Raw genomic sequence first — 24,598 nt, 5'->3', positions numbered from 1 at the left:
TATCTCATTGTTCAATTCTCAGCAACATTCTATTCCAATACTGTGTTCTATTCATACTTATTTCTCACATATAGCCTTTTCACTGCAAGGACACCTAACAAGAACCAAATTCCTTAATGAGAGGGGGCAGCACTGAACAAGCCTGCAACATCACCTCCTGGCGTAGCTCAAACTGCGCATGTTATCTCCTTGAGACGCCATCTTAACCAACTTCATTTGGCTTCAATGCGCTATTGAGCCATTACATAGGAATGTCACGTGATCTATGGCTTTTGTCCATTCATATATACAGTCGTTGGTGTCACTGATCTTAAAATCATGTCTCGGCAGAAATGTGTATACTGTATATAATTGTTTTGCAGTGGCGGCAACAATTTAGTGGCGCATATAGGGGAAACACTGAGTCAACCACAGTATCAGGGAAACGGAGAACAATGGCATACTAGAAATGGCATATTTTACATTTTGTCAACAGCCCCTGTCAAAGACATTCCCACTGTGAAGTGATACTAGTAGTAAAAAAAAAAGTGTTTTGTTGTACTTTTACCCAATTTCATGATATCTAGTTGATAGTTACTCTTGTCCCATCGTTGCAACTCTCGTACGGACTCGGGCGAGCCGAAGGTTAAGACCATGTGTCCTCAGAAACAACGACCCCGCCAAGCCGCACTGGTTCTTGAAACACTGCTCGCTTAACCAATTGTGTGCCGTCTCCTGGGCGTGGCCCGCTGCGCCACTGGGGAGAGACTAGTAGTGTTTACATTATGTCTCTATTCCACGTAGATATGATGGACCTCCTCATTGTTAGGGTGTTTCATAGTTCCATAGAGCAGGATGTGTGACTCGTCTGCTGGGTAGGAGCTGTGCTAGGCCCAGATGTTACAATCATTCAAAATCATTTGTGTAGCGGGCCAATATGCCCTCTCTATTGGAGAATGGAAACCTCCGCACTAAGGTCATGTCTAACGTTGTGTGACTGACTGAGTTACGTCTTTCTCCTCATCTAGCCTTCTCTGCCTCTTAACACACACACTATTTCTCTCTCTCTCTCTCTCTCTCTCTCTCTCTCTCTCTCTCTCTCTCTCTCTCTCTCTCTCTCTCTCTCTCTCTCTCTCTCTCTCTCTTTTCTCTCTCTCTCTCTCTCCTTCCTCTATCTAACTCACACTCTTTCTCTTCCTCCCTCGCACAGACACTAAACATCCAGTTTGTTGGTTGATTTAAACCACTCAGGTTCTGTGAGGCATGCTGTTGATTACTGTGTGTGTGCGTGCGTGTGGGCGCTCATACAGACACATCTGTTTTGCATTGAGATATTAGGCTGACATGTGAGTGTATGTATGTAGTGGGGGGGGGGTGTGTGTGTCCTTAGGAAGTAAGCTACTCTCACTGTACAATCTGTTCCAGCTGCTGCCGTCTAGTCTAAACACACCTAGAACAATGATCAGCTGTCTTACTAACTCACCCAGGGCTTATCCAGGGCTGGTTAGCTAGCTACAAAGACGGTGTAACAGACCCAAGTCACTTCCATGTATAGGACTAAGCCTGAGAAGTGAGACACTGGAACACTCGATTGCCATTGCCTCAGTAGGTTGGGTTAAATCAGGTCCTCTTATGCATAGAGAATGTCCCACGGCTATGAAAAGAAAACAAAGGAGGACACTGGGTTAGTAGTACAGTAAACACATCCAGGCATGTAGCTCTATGTCCCTGACTTGCACCACTGCACCGCCTGCTGTTAAACATTGGTACTACATGATGCCAGGTGATTTGAGGTGCCCATAAGAGTCTAACCCCTCGGGGGGGGGGGGGTTCTACTATTTATTTGCCTCTCAAGGATCGGACCCTTTTTTATTTATTTTCTACATTTTTTACATTTTTGCCTAAAATGACATACCCAAATCTAACTGCCTGTAGCTCAGGACCTGACGCAAGGATATGCATATTATTGATACTATTTGAAAGGAAATACGTTTATGGAAATGTTTACGTTTATGGAAATGTGAACAGTGGCGTTCTATTAAGCTATATGGAATTGCTTTAACTTCTTGCGTCGAGCCAACCCGGATCCGGTATCATGACTACAGCCTCAAGCCCATTACGATAACCATTACCATAACGCAACGTTAACTATTCATGAAAATCGCAAATGAAATGAAATCAATATGCTAGCTCTCAAGCTTAGCCTTTTGTTAACAACACTGTCATCTCAGATTTAAAAAAATATGCTTCTCTACCATAGCAATTTAGCGTTAGCATTTAGCATTAGCATTTAGCGTTAGCATTAGCAGGCAAAATTTTCGCAAAAACATTTAATAAATAATTTACCTTTGAAGAACTTCGGATGTTTTCAATGAAGAGACTCTCAGTTAGATAGCGAATGTTCAGTTTTTCCTGAAAGATTTTTTGTGCAGGAGAAATCGGTTCGTTTGGTGCGTCACGTTTGGCTACCAAAAAAAAACGAAGATTCTGTTATCCAAACGCCAAACTTTTTTCCAAATTAACTCCATAATATCGACTGAAACATGGCATAAGTTGTTTAGAACCAATCCTCAAGGTGTTTTTCACATATCTCTTCAATGATGTATCGTTCCTGGAAGTATGCGTCTCCTTCTGTATCGCATGGTAAAATGATTGCCACTGGGAATTACGCACCAATTTAGACAAAGGACACCGGACGGCCCCGTGGCAAATGTAGTCTCTTAAGGCCAATCTTCCAATGATATGCCTACAAATACGTCACAATGCTGCAGACATCTTGGACGAACGGCAGAGCGCATAAGCTCGTTCACAGCATATTCACAGCCATATAAGGAGACGATAGTAAACAGAGCGTCAAAAATCCTGCTCATTTCCTGTTTGAAGTTTCATCTTGGTTTCGCCTGTAAGATCAGTTCTGGGGCACTCGCAGATAATATCTTTGCAGTTTTGAAAACGTCCGAGTGTTTTCTTTCCAAAGCTGGCAATTATATGCATAGTCGAGCATCTTTTCGTGACAAAATATTGCGCTTAAAACGGGCACGTTTTTTAAAAATCCAATAATGACATAGCGCCCCCATAGGTTGAAGAGGTTAAGAAGGTAATACCAAGATTATTTTGCTATTTGTGTGTCCTAGAGCAAAACAACTGACATGTTTGCGAGGGTCTCACCTTTGCACAGATGAACCATATTAGTGTGTTGCCGAAACTATTCGGACGCTACAGACAGAAGTTGGCAGATCGGTTGTACCGACTTCAGACGAGTTCCAAGACACTTGTGGGGGTTGTCGAGCAAAACGGAGAACACCATCGTGTTAAAGATGGGAGGTGGGAATAAGCTTGGCTTGGGTGGGATAAATGGGGGAGAACAGGGAGGGGGTGGTGGAGAGAGAGCGAGAAGGAAGGACTTTATTATACTACAATGTAGTTATATATTTTTAAATGAATAACCGTACTGGACAGATTAAGGATGTCAAATCATTATTATTCCTTCTTTGTCATTACAATTAAGATTTAATGGTGGTTGATGGAGAGGGGCTATATCCGGTGGATTGGGATGGGTTGCTGGGAAGGCACTTTACTGAGGTGTGCGTGGGGCTTCCACTCATTACATCTCAATAATTAAGACACGCAAATGACTAAAGATGGAGTCCGACCTTAGTTAATTTGATTGTGCTGGGCCGTGCTCAGACATGCTGTGCTGTGTTAAAAAATAAATAACAGCGAGTGACTGTGTGGCTAGCACCCGTTGTGTTTCTCTGTCCTCCCTGCTGCAGCGACCACCACAGAACATCAACAGTGTTTATCGCCCTGTCCATGTTGCTGAAGCTGGGGGGAAATCAAATTTATTTATAAAGCCCTTCTTACATCAGCTGATATCTCAAAGTGCTGTACAGAAACCCAGCCTAAAACCCCAAACAGCAAGCAATGCAGGTGTAGAAGCACGGTGGCTAGGAAAAACTCCCTAGAAAGGCCCGAACCTAGGAAGAAACCTAGAGAGGAACCAGGCTATGAGGGGTGGCCAGTCCTCTTCTGGCTGTGTTAGGCAGAGATTACAACAGAACATGGCCAAGATGTTCAAATGTTCATAGGTGACCAGCAGGGTCAAAATAATAATAATCACAGTGGATGTCGAGGGTGCAGCAAGTCAGCACCTCAGGAGTAAATGTCAGTTGGCTTTTCATAGCTGATCATTCAAAGTATCTCTACCGCTCCTGCTGTCTCTAGAGAGTTGAAAACAGCAGGTCTGGGAGGTAGCACGTCCGGTGAACAGGTCAGGATTCCATAACCGCATGCAGAACAGTTGAAACTGGAGCAGCAGCATGGCCAGGTGGACTGGGGACAACAAGGAGTCATCAGGCCAGATAATCCTGAGGCATGGTCCTAGGGCTCAGGTCCTCCGAGAGAAAGAAAGAAAGAGAGAGCTAGAGAGAGCATACTTAAATTCACACAGGACACTGGGTAAGACAGGAGAAATACTCCAGATATAACAGACTAACCCTAGCCCCCCCGACACATAAACTACTGCAGCATATATACTGGAGGCTGAGACAGGAGTGGTCAGGTGACACTGTGGCTCCATCCGATGATACCCCCGGACAGTGGCAAACAGGCAGAATATAACCACACCCACTTTGCCAAGGCACAGCCCCCACACCACTAGAGGGATATCTTCAACCACCAACTTACCATCCTGAGACAAGGCCGAGTATAGCCCATAAAGATCTCCGCCATGACACAACCCAAGGGGGCAGACAGGAAGATCACGTCAATGACTCAACCCACTCAAGTGATGTACCCCTCCCAGGGACAGCATGGAAGAGCACCAATAAGCCAGTGACTCAGCCCCTGTAACAGGGTTAGAGGCAGAGAATCCCAGTGGAGAGAGGGGAACAGGCCAGGCAGATAATATATAATAATAATAATAATAATAATAATATAATAATAATAATAATATATGCCATTTAGCTGACGCTTTTATCCAAAGCGACTTACAGTCATGTGTGCATACATTCTACGTATGGGTGGTCCCGGAAATCGAACCCACTACCCTGGCGTTACAAGCGCCATGCTCTACCAACTGAGCCACAGAAGGACCACAAGGCAGAGACAGCAATGGCGGTTCGTTGCTCCAGTGGTTTTCCGTTCACCTTCAAACTCCTGGGCCAGACTTCACTTAATCATACTGAAGAGATGAGTCTTCAATAAAGACTTAAAGGTTGAGACAGAGTCTGCGTCTCTCACATTGGAGCTCTATAGGAGAAAGCCCTGCCTCCAGCTGTTTGTTTAGAAATTCTAGGGACAGTAAGGAGGCCTGCGTCTTGTGACCGTAGCGTATGTGTAGGTATGTACGGCAGGACCAAATCAGAAAGATGGGTAGTAGCAAGTCCATGTAATGCGTTGTAGGTTAGCAGTAAAACCTTGAAATCAGCCCTTGCCTTAATTAAAGAGGAGTCTGTAATTTGCTTTCTATTGATGATGATCTTTTCCTCAAAGAAGTTAATGAATTTATCACTGCTGAAGTGAAAGCCATCCTCTCATGGGGAATGCTGCTTTTTAGTTAGCTTTGCAACAGTATCAAAAATATATTTTGGATTGTTCTTATTTTCCTCAATAATGTTGGTAAAACAGGGTGATCGAGCAGCGGTGAGGGCTCTTCGATACTGCATGGTACTGTCTTTCCAAGCTAGTCGGAAGACTTCCAGTTTTGTGTTGCGCCATTTCCGTTCCAGAGCTCAGGTATTTTACTATATACCAGGGAGCTAGTTTCTTGTGACAAATGTTTTTTTGTTTTTAGGGGTGCAACTGCATCTAGGGTATTGCACAAAGTTAAATTGAGTTCCTCAGTTAGGTGGTTAACTGATTTTTGTACTTTGACGTCCTTGGGTAGGCGGAGGGAGTCTAGAAGGGCATCTAGGAATCTTTGTGTTGTCTGAGAATTTATAGCACGACTTTTGATGATCCTTGGTTTGGGTCTGAGCAGATTATTTGTTTTGATTGCAAAAATAATAAAATGGTGGTCCGATAGTCCAGGATTATGAGGAAAAACATTAAGATCCACAACATTTATTCCACGGGACAAAACTAGGTCCAGAGTGTGACTGTGGCAATGAGTAGGTCCAGAGACATGTTGGACAGAACCCACCGAGTCGATGATGGCTCCGAAAGCCTTTTGGAGTGGGTCTGTGGACTTTTCCACGTGAATATTAGTCACCAAAAATGTCATTATTATCTGCCATGACTACAAGGTCCGAAAGGAGTTCAGGGAACTCCATGAGAAACGCTGCATATGGCCCAGGAGGCCTGTAAACAGTAGCTATGAAAAGTGATTGACGAGGCTACATAGAGGCTACAAAAATGTCATTTTTTTGTTGTTGGTAAATTGAAATTTGCTATCAGAAATGTTAGCAACACCTCCGCCTTTGGGGGATGCGCGGGGGATATGGTCACTAGTTTAACCAGGAGTTTAACCAGGAGATGAGGCCTCATTTAACACAGTAAATCCATCAGGCTTAAACCATGTTTCAGTCAGGCCAATCACATCAAGATTATGATCAGTGATTCGTTCATTGACCATAACTGCATTGGAAGTGAGGGATCTAACATTAAGTAGCCCTATTTTGAGATGTGAGGTATCACAATCTCTTTCAATAATGTCAGGAATGGAGGAGGTCTTTATTCCAGTGATATTGCTAAGGCGAACACTGCCATGTTTAGTTTTGCCCAACCTAAGTCTAGGCACAGACACTGTCCCAATGGGGATAGTTGAGCTGACTACACTGACTGTGCTAATGGCAGACTCTACTGAGCTGGCAGGCTGGCTAACAGCCTGCTGCCTGGCCTGCACCCTATTTCATTGTGGAGCTAGGGGAGTTAAAGCCCTGTCTATGTTCGTCAATAAGATAAGAGCACCCCTCCAGCTAGGATGGAGTCCGTCACTCCTCAACAGGCCAGGTTTGGTCCTGTTTGTGGGTGAGTCCCAGAAAGAGGGCCAATTATCTATAAATTCTATATTTTGGGAGCTACAGAAAACAGTTTTCAACCAGCGATTGAGGTGTGAGACTGCTGTAGAGCTCATCACTCCCCCCCTAACTGGGAGGGGGCCAGAGACAATTACTCGATGCCGACACATCGTTCTAGCTGATTTACACGCTGAAGTTATGTTGCGCTTGGTGACCTCTGACTGTTTCATCCTAACATCGTTGGTGCCAACGTGGATAACAATATCCCTATACTCTCTACACTCTCCAGTTTTAGCTTTAGCCAGCACCATCTTCAGATTAGCCTTAACGTCGGTAGCCCTGCCCCCTGGTAAACAGTGTATGATCGCTGGATGATTCGTTTTAAGTCTAATACTACGGGTAATAAGAGTCACCAATGACCAGGGTCACTGTAATACATGACAGCCAATGGGATGCAGATGACAAATAAACTCAAAACGGGGGAATGTTTGGTTGCTCAGGAGGAAGTCGAATGTGTGGAAGACATTTGACGATACTGGAGATCAAGAAAACGAAGGTAAGGAGCAAGCGGCGCATAGCAAAGATTTATCTGACATGTTGGGTGAGGCTTGGTGCTCACGGAATCAGTAGGTTATTATACAAACACTCAAAGGCAACAGAACCAAGATCTGTTTTTACTTCTGTAGATATACAGTTGAAGTCGGAAGTTTACATACATATGTTTAGGTTGGAGTCATTTAAAATTCGATTTTCAACCACTCCACAAATTTCTTGTTTTAACAAACTATAGTTTTGGCAAGTCGGTTAGGACATCTACTTTGTGCGTGACACAAGTCATTTTTCCAACAATTGTTTACAGACAGATTATTTCACTTATAATTCATTGTATCACAAATCCAGTGGGATCATGTTGTGTATATATATTGAAGCAACATCTCAAGACATCAGGCAGGAAGTTAAAGCTTGGTCGCAAATGGGTCTTCCAAATGGACAATGACCTCAAGTATACTTCCAAAGGTGTGGAAAAATGGTTTAAGGACAACAAAGTCAAGGTATTGGAGTGGCCATCACAAAGCCCTGACCTCAATCCTATAGACAATGTGTGGAAAAACTGAAAAAACGTGTGCGAGCCAGGAGGCCTACAAACCTGACTCAGTTACACCAGCTCTGTCAGGAGGAATGGACCAAAATTCACCCAATTTATTGTGGAAAGCTTGTGGAAGGCTACCTAATACTAATTGAGTGTATGTAAATTTCTGACCCACTAGGAATGTGATGAAAAGCTGAAAAAATTATTCTCTCTGATATTATTCTCACATTTCACATTCTTAAAATAAAGTGGTGATCTTACCTGACCTAATACAGTGAATTTTAACTCGGATTAAATGTCAGTAATTGTGAAAAACTGAGTTTAAATGTATTTGGCTAAGGTGTATGAAAACTTCCGGCTTCAACTGTGTATAGGGCATCAGCCTCTAAGGTGCAGGGTTGAGTAGCCGGGTGGTACCCGTCCAGTGATGACTATTTAGCCTTGAGATAGAAGCTGTTTTTCACGTTCGATAAGATTGACAGACATAGTAATAAAAAAGGCACATTTAGGGAGTCTCCAAAGAGGCAGACTACAAAATACTGTTCCTTTTTTTCTCAAAGTAAGAAGAGCTATTCAAGAATTGACATTTTTTATTTCCAACAAATCATGAAATGGTGATGTCGAATCATTCTCTAGTATCATGCTTAATTACACCAATGTAAAATACATTTAGCAACAGAATTTGGAGAATGAACAGAGTGAGTCTTCTATACCAGAACTTGATTCAAAACTTAAGACGATAAAATGTAAACCCTTACAAATATGGACATAGAGGACAGAAAAAAGCCGACCCCCAATATAATTTGGGATGCCTTTAAGGCGTACATTAGGGGAATTATAATCTCACACCATCACATCATCGCTAAAAGTTCAATTTTGTTTAGTATTTTTTTTGTATTTTTTTTCTTTCTTTCTATCTTAAAAAGTATCCCATAAAAAGTATCCCATAAAAAGTATTTACAAGGTGAAGAAGAAAATAAAAGGTTAAACTCAAATAACTACTTAATGGTAAATAAACCTGGGAAATATCTCGCAGCTCTCACAAAACTAATAAATGTTAAACCAGTTATAATTTTACAAGATAAAGATACAGAAGCAGTAATTTAAAGCAACAATGCAATTTAATCACAAGTTATTATGAAAATGTATATAAATCAGAATTAAACAGCCCACAGGAACTATAGCCATCTAAGACTCTAACTCTGCAGCAACTATCAGCATACAACATTTTTTCATAAAAAACAGATATCACCCAAGAATAAATCTGAATTGCTGTTAAAATTTTCGCACGGAGAAAAGCACCAGGAATGGATGGTTTTCCCGTAGAATTCTATTCAACCATTTGGACAAAGTAGCCCCCTATGTACACAAATGACAACACACGTCGCTTAATTCAGTACTTCCTAGTTCACTGCATCAAACAGTTATATTCAAATCTGGAGAGTCCCCTGCTGATTAATAACTTCTCTGGGATATGTGGGACGGTAGCGTCCCACCTCGCCAACTGCCAGTGAAATTGCAGGGCGCCAAATTCAAAACAACAGAAATCCCATAATTAAAATTTCTCAAACATACAAGTATTTTACACCATTTTAAAGATAAACTTCTTGTAAATCCAGCCACAGTGTCTGATTTCAAATAGGCGTTACGCCGAAAGCACACCAAACGATTGTTAGGTCAGCACCTAGTCACAGAAAACCATACAGCCATTTTCCAGTCAAGGAGAGGGCTCACAAAAATCAGAAATGGCGATTACATTAATCACTAACCTTTGATGATCTTCCTCAGATGGCACTCACAGGACTTCATGTTACAGAATAAATGTTTGTTTTGTTCGATAAAGTCCATCATTTATGTCCAAATACCCCCTTTTTGTTCGAACGTTTAGCCCAGTAATCCAAATGCATAATGCACGATCACTTGTTCAGACGAAATGTCAAAAAAGTTACATTACAGTTTGTAGAAACATGTCAAACGATGTATAGAATCAATCTTCAGGATGTTTTTAACATAAATCTTCACTAATGTTCCAACCGGAGAATTCCTTTGTCTTTAGAAATGCAATGGAACGCAGCTACCTCTCACGGGAGCGCAAGTTATCAGCTCATGGCATGACACTTAGCTGAAACAGCTCTCTTTCTCTCCCCCTTCACAGTAGAAGCCTCAAACAAGGTTCCAAAGACTGTTGACATCTAGTGGAAGCCTTAGGAAGTGCAAGATGACCCCATAGACACTGTATATTCAATAGGCAGTGACTTGAAAAATGACAAACTTCAGATTTCCCACTTCCTGGTTGGATTTTTTTCTCAGGTTTTTGCCTGCCGTTATACTCACAGACATCATTGAAACAGTTTTAAAAACTTCAGTGTTTTCTATCCAAATCTATATTATGCACATTCTAGCTTTTGGGCCTGAGTAGCACCTAGTTTACTCTGGGCATCTTATCTAAGCTACTCAATACTGCCCCCCAGTCCCAAAGAAGTTAGACCCATAAGTTGAATAAATTGTAACAATAAAATTATAAATCTTATAAGCAAAAGTCTTAAAAGACGTGATAAAAATAGACATGAACATGTTTCAGTTTAATACAATATGCAAAACAATAAAACAATATATTAATAATGCCCGAAAACACTTTTGATTGTCTGGAATTGCCATTTCTATTCAACTTTCCAGCTGAAATAATACACTTGTATTGAACACGACGGGAGACAGAGAGCTGGTTTCAAGCGCAGGGAGCAGCAGCTGTTTATTGTACAGGACCACAGGAGGAGGCAGGTAGCTGGGTCCAGGGGCAGGCAGGGGGTCACACACAGGGGGTCCAAAAGGGCAACAGTACAGGCAGGGAAAAGGCTAGTAACGTCATCCGGGAGATCAGGCAATAGGTAGATAACAGGAAATCCTAAAGTACATGCAGGGAATAGGCAAAAGGCGTCGTTAGTGAGGCAGGCAAAAACTATCATACACAGGAGAAGTAAATCACGGGAAAAACAGAGCTACGAAAGAAGTGTCACAAAACAAACAATACCTCACAGTGATGGGGTATAAAGAACTGAACTAAATCGTGTGTGATAATGACATACAGGTGTGTGAACAGGTGATTAGAATTCAGGTGATTGGGATCTGGAGAGTGAGCTGCTTTCAGGGGATCTATGAGTTTGAGAGTGTGAGCTGGAAAGTGGGCTGCGTTTAGAGGATCTACGTGTTTGAGAGTGTGAGTTGGAAGCAGACGTTACAACATTCAATACAAATATTGTATAGATGTCCTAAAGCAAAAATATACTTGAATGATATAATACACTGAACAAACAGGCAATATTTTTAAAGATTTTGTTGAGTTACAGTTCATAAAAGGACATCAATCAATTGAAATAAATTCATTAGGCCCTAATCTATGGATTTCACATGACTGGGAATACAGCTATGCATCTGTTGGTCACAAATACCAACAAAAAAAGAAAAGAAAAAAAGCTAGGGCCTTGGATCAGAAAACCAGTCAGTATCTGGTGTGACCACCATTTGCCTCATGCAGCGCGACACATCTCCTTCGCATAGAGTTGATCAGGCTGTTGATTCACCTGGAAGGTTATAAAATTAACATGGACAAATTCAAAATAATGGCAACCGGGAAAAACAATAACTCCCAGATCTGCAGCATTCCTTTAAGTAGACTACAAAAAATGACTCAACACTATGAAAGCAGATCTAATTAAATGGAATAATATTTCTGTAAATCTTTCAGGTAAAATAAACTTCTTTTAGAATGGTGTGGCTGCTAAAGTTTTTGTATTTATTTTCAGTAATACCAATTACCCCACCGAAAACATTCTTTAAAAAGTATACTCAGTTATAACAGACTTTATATGGGCAAATCAAATTCATAGATTTAAAAGGAACGTTTTACTTCTTCCTAAGTCAGAGGGTGGTTTTCACCTTCCAGACTTGGAATTGTATCAACTCGCCACCCAGGGCTTTTACTTGTGACATAACGTTAAATACACTATAGAGGAACAATGGGTAAATATTGAAAATGCTCGTCTGCAGAATCGTTTCACGTGTCTATTTTCAAAAGATAAAGATAAGAACATTAACAACTTCATAGGAAATTAAACATATTCTACAAGAACAAATATCACTTCCTAAAAACACAACCTTATGGAACTATCGCTGGATAGCTTTTCAGAATTCATCGATAAGTTGGCCCACATGGTAAACTAAAGGCATAGAAACCATAAATGACTTGGTGACAGGAAATACATTTATTCCCATTACAGCTTTAAAAAGCAATTTGAGTAGATATTTTAAAATAGATCCAACTGGGAAGTTTTATATCACCAAATGTTGATTTTAAATCTTTTGGACACCAGAGCAACCTTGAGGGAATCGTATTTGAGTCCGAAAATGATGTTCATATGACAGGGAAGATTATGCAAAACCTTGCAGAGAGAATATCCAACTGACAATCTCTTTAGAAAAAAATATAAACTACTGGAACCAAGACTTAAAAATAACTGACGTTGGCACAAGATGGAGGAAATGCTTGAACATAACTGACACAATTACAGTTCATGAAAATGTACGCTTAATCCAGTATAAATGAATGTATCGAATGTATTATACAAGAGACAAAATTCTCAAATTCTACAGCACCATTGCAGTCATGTCTGAAGTGTAAAACTATAATGAGTAAATAATTAATGCCTTCTGGGAATGTTACAAAATTCCAAAGCCATGGGTCGGAGTTAGAAAGATGGGTGTCAGAGGTATTGCAATGTAAATGTGCTTTTAATTCATCTGTCTGTATATTCCAAGACATGACATATGAGGGGGCAGCGAGCTACCCGATGGGTTGGACAGTACTCTTCTCATCGATTTACCTTTTAAAAAACACTTGTACCCCCAAAAAATTGCCAATCCTCTGCCGTTCATGCAATGGAAAGGTCAAATGCTTTATTATTTAAGAATTGAAAGAGCGCGGCGATGGAGAGAAGGTAAATTGTGCAGTTTGTGGCAAAAAGGATATAAGGCTACTGGATATGGGGGCTAGTGGGTCTCGGCAGGAGTGATGTTTGTATGATATATTTGTTTGTATGTGTATGTTTTTTAATTCATTGTTTATGTCAAATAAAATCTTAGACAAACAAAAAGAATGGAGTTGATTTGACCTTTGCGTGACCCCTGTTGACCTGTGTCCCCTCTGGGTCAGATCTCCCTGGAGACGGAGCGTCTGGGGCCTCGTCGCGTGGAGGGGCTGAGGAGGGAGGATGAGGAGTGGACGAGAAAGGCTCACGCTGCCGTCCTCTCCATACAGGATCTCACCGTCAAGTTCTTCGAGACCACCGCCAGGGCTCAGAAAGGTAAGTTACACACACAACACTCTGTAGAGGCAAACTCCAGAGCTATGCATCGCCTATAGACAGACTATTATACCGGCACTCCCTCCGAGTCAGACCCGAATCTCCATGCTTTAAATTGCTTTGTCTAAACTCTTCCCCCAATCACCTTAACCCAACAATCAACTGGCTCACACTCGGGTTAAAACCTCAAACATATTTTGTCTACCTTTGGGCCTTTGTATTTAAAAAAAAAAAAATCTGTTTGTGTTCCAGCGGTTTACGAGCGGATGCGTGTGGACCAGAGGAAGTTTGGTAAGGCGGCGTGGGCTGCAGCCGTGGACCGCATGGAGCGTCTGCAGTACGCCGTGTCCAAGGAAACACTGCAGCTGATGAGGGCCAAGGAGATCTGCCTGGAGCAGAGGAAACATGGCCTGAAACAGGAGGTACTACTACTACCACTACTACAGTACTACTACAATACTACTACTGTTATAAAAGTAATAAAGGAGATCTGACTGGAGCAGAGGAAACATGGCCTGAAACAGGAGGTACTACTACTACCACTACTACAGTACTACTACAATACTACTACTGTTATAAAAGTAATAAAGGAGATCTGACTGGAGCAGAGGAAACATGGCCTGAAACAGGAGGTACTACTACTACTGCTACTACCACTACTACAGTACTACTACTATACTACTACTGTTATAAAAGTAATAAAGGTGATCTAACTGGAGCAGAGGAAACATGGCCTGAAACAGGAGGTACTACTACTACCACTACTACAGTACTACTACAATACTACTACTGTTATAAAAGTAATAAAGGAGATCTGACTGGAGCAGAGGAAACATGGCCTGAAACAGGAGGTACTACTACTACTGCTACTACCACTACTACAGTACTACTACTATACTACTACTGTTATAAAAGTAATAAAGGTGATCTAACTGGAGCAGAGGAAACATGGCCTGAAACAGGAGGTACTACTACTACTACTACCACCACTACCACTACTACAGTACTACTACAGCACTACTACAGCACTACTACTATACTACTACTGTTATAAAAGTAATAAAGGAGATCTGACTGGAGCAGAGGAAACAGCCTGAAACCGGAGGTACTACTAATGCTATAGCACTTTTCCAGACTCTCAAAGCACATTGTATTGGGGAGTCACTCCTCATCCACCACCAATGCCACGGCAGCCATTTTACACCAGATATCTCAACGCACACCAGCTACCCTAGGTACACAATACTCTGTCTTTCTGACCATCTCTTTCTCTCTCTCTGGGTGTCTCAGATGCAAAACCTGCAGGAGGGAGAGGATGCCATGTTGCGGTTGGACCAGATGGAGGCGCTGTACTATGAGCTCCAGCTGCAGCTCTATGACATCCAGGCTGAGGTGCTGCGCTGTGAGGAACTGCTGCTCAATGCCCAGCTCACGAGTCTACGCAGACAGATCACTGGTAATACTACACACGTTATACCTGTTGCTGCTAACGAACATTCAGACTAGGAACTGCTGCTTAATGGCCAGCGCACAGGTCTACGCAGACAGATCACTGGTGGACAATAATATTATACAATAGCCATACTACAGTACCAGATTTTCCTTGTCGAAAACGAAAACACAAAGCAGACTTCAAATCAAAAGTATTTGTATAGCCCTTCGTACATCAGCTGATATCTCAAAGTGCTGTACAGAAACCCAGCCTAAAACCCCAAACAGCAAGCAATGCAGGTGTAGAAGCACAGTGGCTAGGAAAATCTCCCTAGAAAGGCCAAAACCTAGGAAGAAACCTAGAGAGGAACCAGGCTATGAGGGGTGGCCAATCCTCTTCTGGCTGTGCCGGGTGGAGGTTATAACAGAACATGGCCAAGATGTTCAAATGTTCATAAATGACCAGCATGGTCAAATAATAATAATCACAGTAGTTGTCGAGGGTGCAGCAAGTCAGCACTTCAGCACTTAACTCTATGGTCCTTTAAAACCTACTTTTGTAAAATATTGAGCTCATCAAATAAACAAATGTGACTCTGGGCGACAACACAAGGTCATTTTTTCTGTTTTCTTCATGAAATTTAGTCCACTTCATGTTTTGTTTCCTTTGCTTCCTTACTTCCTAGTATCGCGATACAGATATCGTGACAACACTACTATACACATATACCTGTTGCTGTTAATCAACACTTCTGCCTGTTATAACCGCTCAGCTCCAGAGCCTCTGTAGAAAGACTGTGGCCTACTGTACTAAACAGTGATCCTCTCTGTGTCCTCTCTCCCACAGAGCGCCAGGACGAGGTGGTGTATTATGATGCGTATGAGAGTCCTGATGCCATGCAGGGGGTGGAGGAACCCTCAGCTCCCCCTCCGTCCCTCCGAGACGAGTTTAGCCAGCTGCAGCAGAGGACCAGACAGCTAGAGGCACGCAGGGGACGCATCACCACCAAGAAGGTCTACCTTAAGAACAAAAAGGTAATTAGCAACCAATCACACGCTTACCTCTGGACTTGCTAACCAATCAAAGCCATGAAAGCCTGCCCCGAGAACAAAAAGGAAGCAGAAAACCAATAATGTAATGTTTTGGCTCTAATATGTATTTTTTACCTAAAACCAGGAGATCTGTATCGTCAACCACAACCAGAAGATACAGCAACGACAGGGTAGTCAGGACGACCAGACATCACATCAAGCGCTGCAACAGGTACGTTGTCTTTCATTAGTGTTTGTGTTTGAGATTCCCTATAAACTCGCCACTTCGATATAGCTACAGTTGAAGTCGGAAGTTTTCGTACGCTCAGGTTTGAGTCATTAAAACTTGTTTTTTAACCACTCCGCAAATTTCTTGTTAACCTCTCTGGCACCAGTGGGACGGTAGCGCCCCACCTCAACAACAGCAAGTGAAATTGCAGGGCGCCAAATTCAAAACAACAGAAATCCCATAATTATTCCTCAAACATACAAGTATTATACACCACTTTAAAGATAAACTTCTTGTAAATCCAACCACAGTGTCCGATTTCAAAAAGGCTTTACGGTGAAAGCACACCATCTGATTATGTTAGGTCAGCGCCTAGTCACAGAAAACCATACAGCCATTGTCCAGCCAAGGAGAGGGCTCACAAAAGTCAGAAATAGCGATTAAATTAATCACTAACCTTTGATGATCTTCATCAGATGGCACTCACAGGACTTCATGTTACAAAATAAATGTGTGTTTTGTTCGATAAAGTTCATCTTTATGTCCAAAAACCTCAGTTGAAATTGGCGCATTATGTACAGTAATCATTGTCTCAAACAAACATCTGTTGAAAGTGCAGAGATTCACATCAAATTACAGAAATACTCATCATAAACATTGATGAAAGATACAAGGGTTTAACATACGATTAAAGATAAACTTCTCCTTAATGCAACCGCTGTGTCAGATTTCAAAAAGGCTTTACGGCAAAGGCACACCATGCGATTATGTTTGGTCAGCGCCTAGCCACAGAAAACCATACAGCCATTTTCCAGCCAAGGAGAGGTGTCACAAAAGTCATTAAAATTAATCACTTACCTTTGATGATCTTCATCTGGTGGCATTCCCAGGTCTAGACAATAAATGTTAGTTTTGTTTGATAATGTCCATCTTTATGTCCAAAAACCTCAGATCAGTAATCCAAAGGCACAATGCGCGCTCACAACATCCAGACGAAAGGTTTTTAAAAAGTACAATAAAAGTTCGTAGAAACATGTCAAACGATGTTTAAAATCAATCCTCATGTTGTTTTTGTCATAAATAATCAATAATATTTCAATCGGACAAAAGAAAAAGAAAAAAGGTAAATAAGAAATGCGCACTCCCGATCACGCGCTGGGCTCATGGCTGGAAATTTCCACTGTCCACTCATTGAAAGTGCTATATCTCCCTCATTTTTCAGAGTAAAAGCCTGAAACAATGCCTAAAGACTGGCCACATGTAGAAGAAGCCACAGATACCGTGAACTGGGTCCTAAGTCTTTGTATGGTGGATAGGCTTTCAATGGAAAAACAGCCTTTCAAAATAATAGTACTTCCTGGTTGGATTTTCCTCTGGTTTTCGCCTGCCATATCAGTTCTATTATACTCACAGACACTATTTTTAACAGTTTTGGAAACTTTTTAGAGCGTTTCTATCCAAATCTACTAATTATATGCATATCCTAGCTTCTCGGCCTGAGTAGCAGGCAGTTTAATTTGGGCACGCTTTTCATCCAAAATTCCAAATGCTGTTAGGACATCTACTTTGTGCATGACACAAGTAATTTTTCCAACAATTGTTTACAGCCATTTTTGATTATTATTATTTTTTTTAGCTTTCTTTAACCAGGCAAGTCAGTTAAGAACAAATTCTTACTTTCAATGACGGCCTAGGAACAGTGGGTTAACTGCCTGTTCAGGGGCAGAACGACAGATTTGTACCTTGTCAGCTCGGGGGTTTGAACTTGCAACCTTCCGGTTACTAGTCCAACGCTCTAACCACTAGGCTACCCTGCCGCCCATTTCACTTATCAGTCACTGTATCACAATTCCAGTGGGTCAGAAGTTTACATAAGTCGACTGTGCCTTTAAACAGCTTGGAAAATTCCAGAGAAATGATGTCATGGCTTTAGAAGCTTTTAATTGACATAATTTGAGCCAATTGGAGGTGTACCTGTGGATGTATTTCAAGGCCTACCTTCAAACTCAGTGCCTCTTTGCTTGACATCATGGGAAAATCAAAAGAAATCAGCCAAGACCTCAGGAAAAAAATTGTAGACCTCCACAAGTCTGGTTCATCCTTGGGAGCAATTTCCAAACGCCTGAAGGCACCACGTTCATCTGTACAAACAATAGTACACAAGTATAAACACCATGGGACCACACAGCTGTCATACCGCTCAGGAAGGAGATGCGTTCTGTCTCCTAGAGATGAACGTACTGTGGTGCGAAAAGTGCAAATCAATCCCAGAGCAACAGCAAAGGAACTTGGGAAGATGCTGGAGGAAACAGGTACAAAATTATCTATATCCACAGTTAAACGAGTCCTATATTGACATAACCTGAAAGGCTGCTCAGCAAGGAAGAAGCCACTGCTCCAAAACCGCCATAAAAAGCCAGACGACGTTTTGCAACTGCACATCGGGACAAAGATCATGCTTTTTGGAGAAATGTCCTCTGGTCTGATGAAACAAAAATAGAACTGTTTGGCCATAATGACCATTGTCATGTTTGTGGAAAAAGGGTGAGGTTTGCAAACCGAAGAACAACATCCCAACCGTGAAGCACGGTGGTGGCAGCATCATGTTGTGGGGGTTCTTTGTTGCAGGAGGGATTGGTGCACTTCATGAGGGAGGAAAATTATGTGGATATATTGAAGCAACATCTCAAGACATCAGTCAGGGAGTTAAAGCTTGGTCGCAAATGGGTCTTCCAAATGGACAATGACCCCAAGCATACTTCCAAAGTTGTGGCAAAATGGCTTAAGGACAACAAAGTCAAGGTATTGGAGTCGCCATCACAAAGCCCTGACTTCAATCCTATAGCAAATGTGTGGGCAGAACTGAAAAAGAGTGTGCGAGCAAGGAGGCCTACAAACCTGACTCAGTTACACCAGCTCTGTCAGGAGGAATTGTCCAAAATTCACCCAACTTATTGTGGGAAGCTTGTGGAAGGCTACCCGAAATGTTTGACCCAAGTTAAACAATTCAAAGGCAATGCTACCAAATACTAATTGAGTGTACAGTCATGGCCAAAAGTTTTGAGAATGACACAAATATTAATTTTCACCAAGTCTGTATGATGGCAATTTGCATATACTCCAGAATGTTACGAAGATTGATCAGATGAATTGCAATTATTTGCAATGTCCTTTGCCATGCAAATGAACTGAATCCCCAAAAACATTTCCACTGCATTTCAGCCCTGCCACAAATGGACCAGCTGATTGATTCTCTTGTTAACACAGGTGTGAGTGTTGACGAGGACAAGGCTGGAGATCACTCTGTCATGCTGATTGAGTTCGAATAACAGACTGGAAGCTTCAAAAGGAGGGTGGTGCTTGGAATCATTGTTCTTCCTCTGTCAATCATGGTTACCTGCAAGGAAACACATGCCGTCATCATTGATTTGCACAAAAAGGGCTTCACAGGCAAGGATATTGCTGCCAGTAAGATTGCACCTAAATCAACCATTTATCGGATCATCAAGAACTTCATGGAGAGCGGTTAAATTGTTGTGAAGAAGGCTTCAGGACACCCAAGAAAGTCCAGCAAGCGCCAGGACCGTCTCCTAAAGTTGATTCGGCTGCGGGATCGGGGCGCCACCAGTACAGAGCTTGCTCAGGAATGGCAGCAGGCAGGTGTGGGTGCATCTGCACGCACAGTGAGGCGAAGACTTTTGGAGGATGGCCTGGTGTCAAGAAGGGCAGCAAAGGAGCCACTTCTCTTCAGGAAAAACATCAGGGACAGACTGATATTTTGCGAAAGGTACATGGATTGGACTGCCGAGGACTGGGGTAAAGTCATTTTTCACTGATGAATCCCCTTTCCGATTGTTTGGGGCATCTGGAAAAAAGCTTGTCCGGAGAATAATATAATAATAATATATGCCATTTAGCTGACGCTTTTATCCAAAGCGACTTACAGTCATGTGTGCATACATTCTACGTATGGGTGGTCCCGGGAATCGAACCCACTACCCTGGCGTTACAAGCGCCATGCTCTACCAACTGAGCCACAGAAGGACCACAGAAGACAAGGTGAGCACTACCATCAGTCCTGTGGTAAAGCATACAACAGTAAAGCATCCTGAGACCATTCTTGTGTGGGGTTGCTTCTCAGCCAAGGGAGTGGGCTCACTCATAATTTTGCCTAAGAACACAGCTATGAATAGAGAATGGTACCAATACATCATCAGAGAGCAACTTCTCCCAACCATCCAGGAACAGTTTGGTGACAAACAATGCATTTTCCAGCATGATGGAGCACCTTGCCATAAGGTAAAAGTGATAACTAAGTGGCTCGAGGAACAAAACATTGATATTTTGGGTCCATGGCTTAGGAACCCACAACCCGACCTTTATCCCATTGAGAACTTGTGGTCAATCCTCAAGAGACGGGTGGACAAACAGAAACCCACAAATTCTGACAAACTCCAAGCATTGATTATGCAAGAATGGGCTGCCATCAGTCAGGATGTTGCTCAGAAGTTAATTGACAGCATGCCAGGGAGGATTGCAGAGGTCTTGAAAAAGGGTCAACACTGCAAATATTGACTCTTTGCATCAACTTCATGTAATTGTCAATAAAAGCCTTTGACACTTATGAAATGCTTGTAATTATACGTCAATGTTCCATAGTAACATCTGACAAAAATATCTAAAGATGCTGAAACAGCAAACTTTGCGGAATATAATATTTGTGTCATTCTCAAAACTTTTGGCCATGACTGTATGTAAACTTCTGACCCACTGGGAATGCGATGAAAGAAATAAAAGCTGAAATAAATCATTCTCTACTATTATTCTGACATTTCACATTCTTAAAATAAAGTGGTGATCCTAACTGACCTAAGACAGGGAATTTTTACTAGGATTAAATGTCAGGAATTGTGAAATACTTACACCTGAGCCAAATACATTTAAAGTATGTAAACTTCTGACTTCAACTGTATGTGACGTATGTGGCAGGTTAGGAGAACTTGCGTAGCAGGTTAGGATAATTAATGTGGCAGGTTAGGAGAATTAGGTTAAGTTTAGGAAAAGGGTTAGGGTTAGCGAAGATGCTTTCCTAACCTTCTGCGAAAAGTCACTTCTGGTCATAACTGTATCGAAGTGGCGTGTTTTCAAGGAGTCCCGTTTGTGTTGATTCAGTATAACAGGGATGATGGTGAGTATTGTTCTTCATCCTATCTGTGTTTCTCCGTAGCGAGGGGAGGAGCAGGAGGAAGAGGAGGAGGAGAGGAGTAACACCAAAATGAGTCTGGATAGATCAAGAACTCTGGACAGACTACGCAGCTTCAAACAGGTGAGGTCGCCGCTACCTCTGAAGAACACTCAAACTCTCATGCTGTGTTTAGACTCGGGTCATGTTGTAACTGTTGGTTCTGTCTGTTGCAGCGTTTCCCTGGTCAGGTGACTCTGAAGTCCAGCAGACTGCTCATGTCTCACAGCCAGTCCCGGAAGAAAACCATCTCCTCCTCCCCCCTCTCCCCTGCGGGGAGGCCTGAGACCCTAGCTGCCAGCGTCCAGACAGACACCGCTGACCTCTCAGAGCTCTCTGCCCCTTCCTCTGATGCCTGTGGTCACCAGAGTGTGTCTCTAACCCTGCTAGGTGGTGCCACTGGGCCTCTCTCTGCCCCCTCCTCTCTAACTCCTCTCTCAGCGCTCCCGTCCTCTGCACCTCCACCACCTCCTCCTCCTCCACCCCCTCCCTCCTTAGAGGACCTCTCCAGTGAAGGAGGGGAGCAAGCTCACCCTACTAGCCCAGTTCGGCAGTCCAAGGCTGGGTTGGATTCAGAGCCTCTCCCTCTGGCTCCTTTCTCCCCACGGTTCTTTGACAGCAGTCAGCTGCAGACAGCCAGGAAGAAACTGAAGAAGACCGCCTCACTGGACTCCTCACAGTGGAGGAGAGGTGAGTCATGACAACATACTATTACTAATAATGTATTTTAAAGGAATATTTCTGAATGAGAAATTGACTAGATTTTTCCTCTGACATGGTTCCATTCTCCCATCTGTACAGCGAGTTCCCCTATGGACGAGGTCCTGAACTCCCTCAAGCGAGGCAGCTTCCACCTGCGGAAGGCAGAGCTCCGGGTCCTAGCCCCCGATCCAGACGATGACGAGAGCAACAACATCCTGGCCCAGATCAGGCAGGGCGTTAGGCTGAGGAAGGTGCGGACGCGACCGGACCAGCAGCGGCACCCCAAGGGCTCGTTCCCCCACTCTGCCGACGCTCTGACCCGCTCCATCCACGAAGCCCTGAGACGCATCAAGGAGGCTTCGCCTGAGTCCGAGTCTGAGGACGAGGGCCTGCCCTGCACCGACTGGGACTCTGACCTTTGATCTCAGCCTGCTACTATCTACTATTTCTGGCTCCACACGGACAGACCCAGAAAGCGGTGAGATGTTTCCTGATCTTTTTTTTCTTCAGAAAATAGGTCAGAAGTAACTTTTTCTTACAGTTTCTTCTCGTCTTTGAAATGGACCACTAGCCTTTCCTCCTGCTTTTCTATGTTGTGCTCCTCCTGCTCTATCCCAAGTCAAGCACATTGAGATCCTTGTGATGGAAGTCACTATGGAAATGATATTCCTTCATTGTCCTGTACCAAGTGGGGGAATAAGGGCCCCTTGTCAGTGCACCGACTAGAAAGCTGGGGTTCTGGGATCCCGTATGTAGACTGAACTATGAGGTTGGAGAGTTGAACTGTAGGTTGCTGTGGTGCGTTTGCTTTTACATGTGACAGGATTGAGCGTTTTCTTCAACCCCCTGCAGAATAAGGTGTGTTATTGCTTGGCTGGAACAAAAGCTTGCACCCACATGGGTGCGCTTGGCCACCCCTGGTATTGGGGTTGAGAAGTCATGATGATGTTCTCTGTAAGATCGGAGCCCTGACAGCCAGCCGAAGTATCCAGCTCTACACAGGTGTCATTCATTCCATATACCATATTAATATTCATGAAGTGTGTTGTTTCTGTTGACATTTTTTAAGTGTGCTTTTACCTTTTACGGTCATTTTTATTTCGAAAGGAGTGTTTTTTTTTTTTACTGCCTTGTTTTTACTGCTATTATTTTCCAAGCGAGTCCACTAGTAGCGGTTTTACCAGGAGTCGCTTCATGTTTTTATCTACGTTTGACTATTTTATCCGTTTTTATATCTAAGAGTTGTCAAAACTGAAACGATTCTTGCACTGTATGAAGGACACAATGAAGAAAGAATGCTGTACTGTTAGGAACTGAAGGACTGAGAGTGCACAACTGCTGTCCAAATTGTTTGGCCAGGTCAAAGGTCGTAGTACTGTATTTTTCCAGCACCATCTTCAGTGGTCTTGAAAAACAGTCACATAGAAATGTATGGTGCTGATATGATTGTCTGTCATAGAATAGGGATCCTGTCAGCTCCATTCATCATATTTCTATCTGTGTGTTTACCTCACTGAATCCACCAGTGGTGTGGTAACTAACCTCAGTGAGTTAGTGGACTGAGCATATGGAGCTCATGCTGTGTCTTTATGGCAAGTGGTCAAAATCCAATCATGTGACTTTCTGCAGCATCCAGATCTCTGGCTGCGTCTCAGTATGAAGTGGGTTCCTCGTCTCCTCTCCATCTGCACTGATCTATAACGCGTGGGTAGGTGACAGCAACATAGTGGAATGACTCAGTGGAATTAGCTTTCCACTTAGTGCAGATGGAGAGAAGTTTAGGAGTCTAGAGGCAGTCATTTTAGTTATGAGATGCCCTCCTCGTCCTGTCTCATGTTCTCGGTAGACAGGTTTTTACAGTATGTATATCTGTTGGGAAATCACTCATTTTCATCATTGTATTTATGTATGTTTTCTTTTATACATATCTTTGTATAATCCAAATGTATTATTAGTTTCCATTTTTAGCCATCTAATCTTATTTCTGTCTTCAGCTAACTCTACAGTTTGACCTATGACCTTATGCATGTGGCTGGCCTGTTCTGATTTGAAGATGAATCTGTCACTAGATAAGTGCAATATTAAACTGAAAAATGTATTATAATGTAATCAAGTGTACATCCTGAAAATACATTGGCATGCTTAAAAACATATTTATTGAGTAACTTTTGTTTTAAGGATTTATAAAGCAATACCACACTTTAATGTGCTTTTTTTTTGCATTTGACTCGTCTTTTCCCGTCATCGCATTCCTAACTGCTTTATATATATCCCAGTTATTTTTTCCCTTCAAAATAAAACAAAGTACCAAAATGTCTCCCTGTCCTGTTCTTTGACTTGGCATCACAGAGCCATTAGAACTCAGCGTTTGGCCAAACCAGCCAGCCTTCTGTTGGGCCTAGCACATCCACGTCAACCACAAATAGTCATTCATAAAAATACTGCCAGATGAACCCCTTTAGGCAGTAAGTGGATGTGATTTTATACAAGCAACAGGACTGCATGGGATCTTAACTGGTCTCTACAGAGAAGAATGTACAGATTAGACAACCAAAGAAACGAGCAACATTCAGATGA

The 24,598-nt window shown here is 42.5% G+C and overlaps 1 protein-coding gene across 1 annotated transcript in view; it reads left to right on the top strand.

Annotated features, from left to right (window-relative positions):
- The window catches only part of LOC118385458 (junction-mediating and -regulatory protein-like), a 51,735-nt gene extending 27,397 nt beyond the window's left edge, over positions 1-24,338 (top strand). Inside the window, exons 3-10 of the mRNA XM_035772597.2 lie at positions 13,235-13,385; positions 13,638-13,807; positions 14,676-14,841; positions 15,664-15,851; positions 15,994-16,080; positions 21,305-21,403; positions 21,496-22,009; positions 22,121-24,338. Of these exons, the coding sequence (XP_035628490.1) occupies positions 13,235-13,385; positions 13,638-13,807; positions 14,676-14,841; positions 15,664-15,851; positions 15,994-16,080; positions 21,305-21,403; positions 21,496-22,009; positions 22,121-22,443 (1,698 nt within the window). The 3' untranslated portion in view covers positions 22,444-24,338. The remainder of the gene's footprint in view (positions 1-13,234; positions 13,386-13,637; positions 13,808-14,675; positions 14,842-15,663; positions 15,852-15,993; positions 16,081-21,304; positions 21,404-21,495; positions 22,010-22,120) is intronic.
- Positions 24,339-24,598: the final 260 nt, after the last annotated feature.

Source organism: Oncorhynchus keta, chromosome 6 (genome assembly GCF_023373465.1).
Source record: "Oncorhynchus keta strain PuntledgeMale-10-30-2019 chromosome 6, Oket_V2, whole genome shotgun sequence".
In the NCBI taxonomy this organism is placed as follows: domain Eukaryota; kingdom Metazoa; phylum Chordata; class Actinopteri; order Salmoniformes; family Salmonidae; genus Oncorhynchus; species Oncorhynchus keta.
This window is presented reverse-complemented; position numbering and strand designations above follow the sequence as displayed.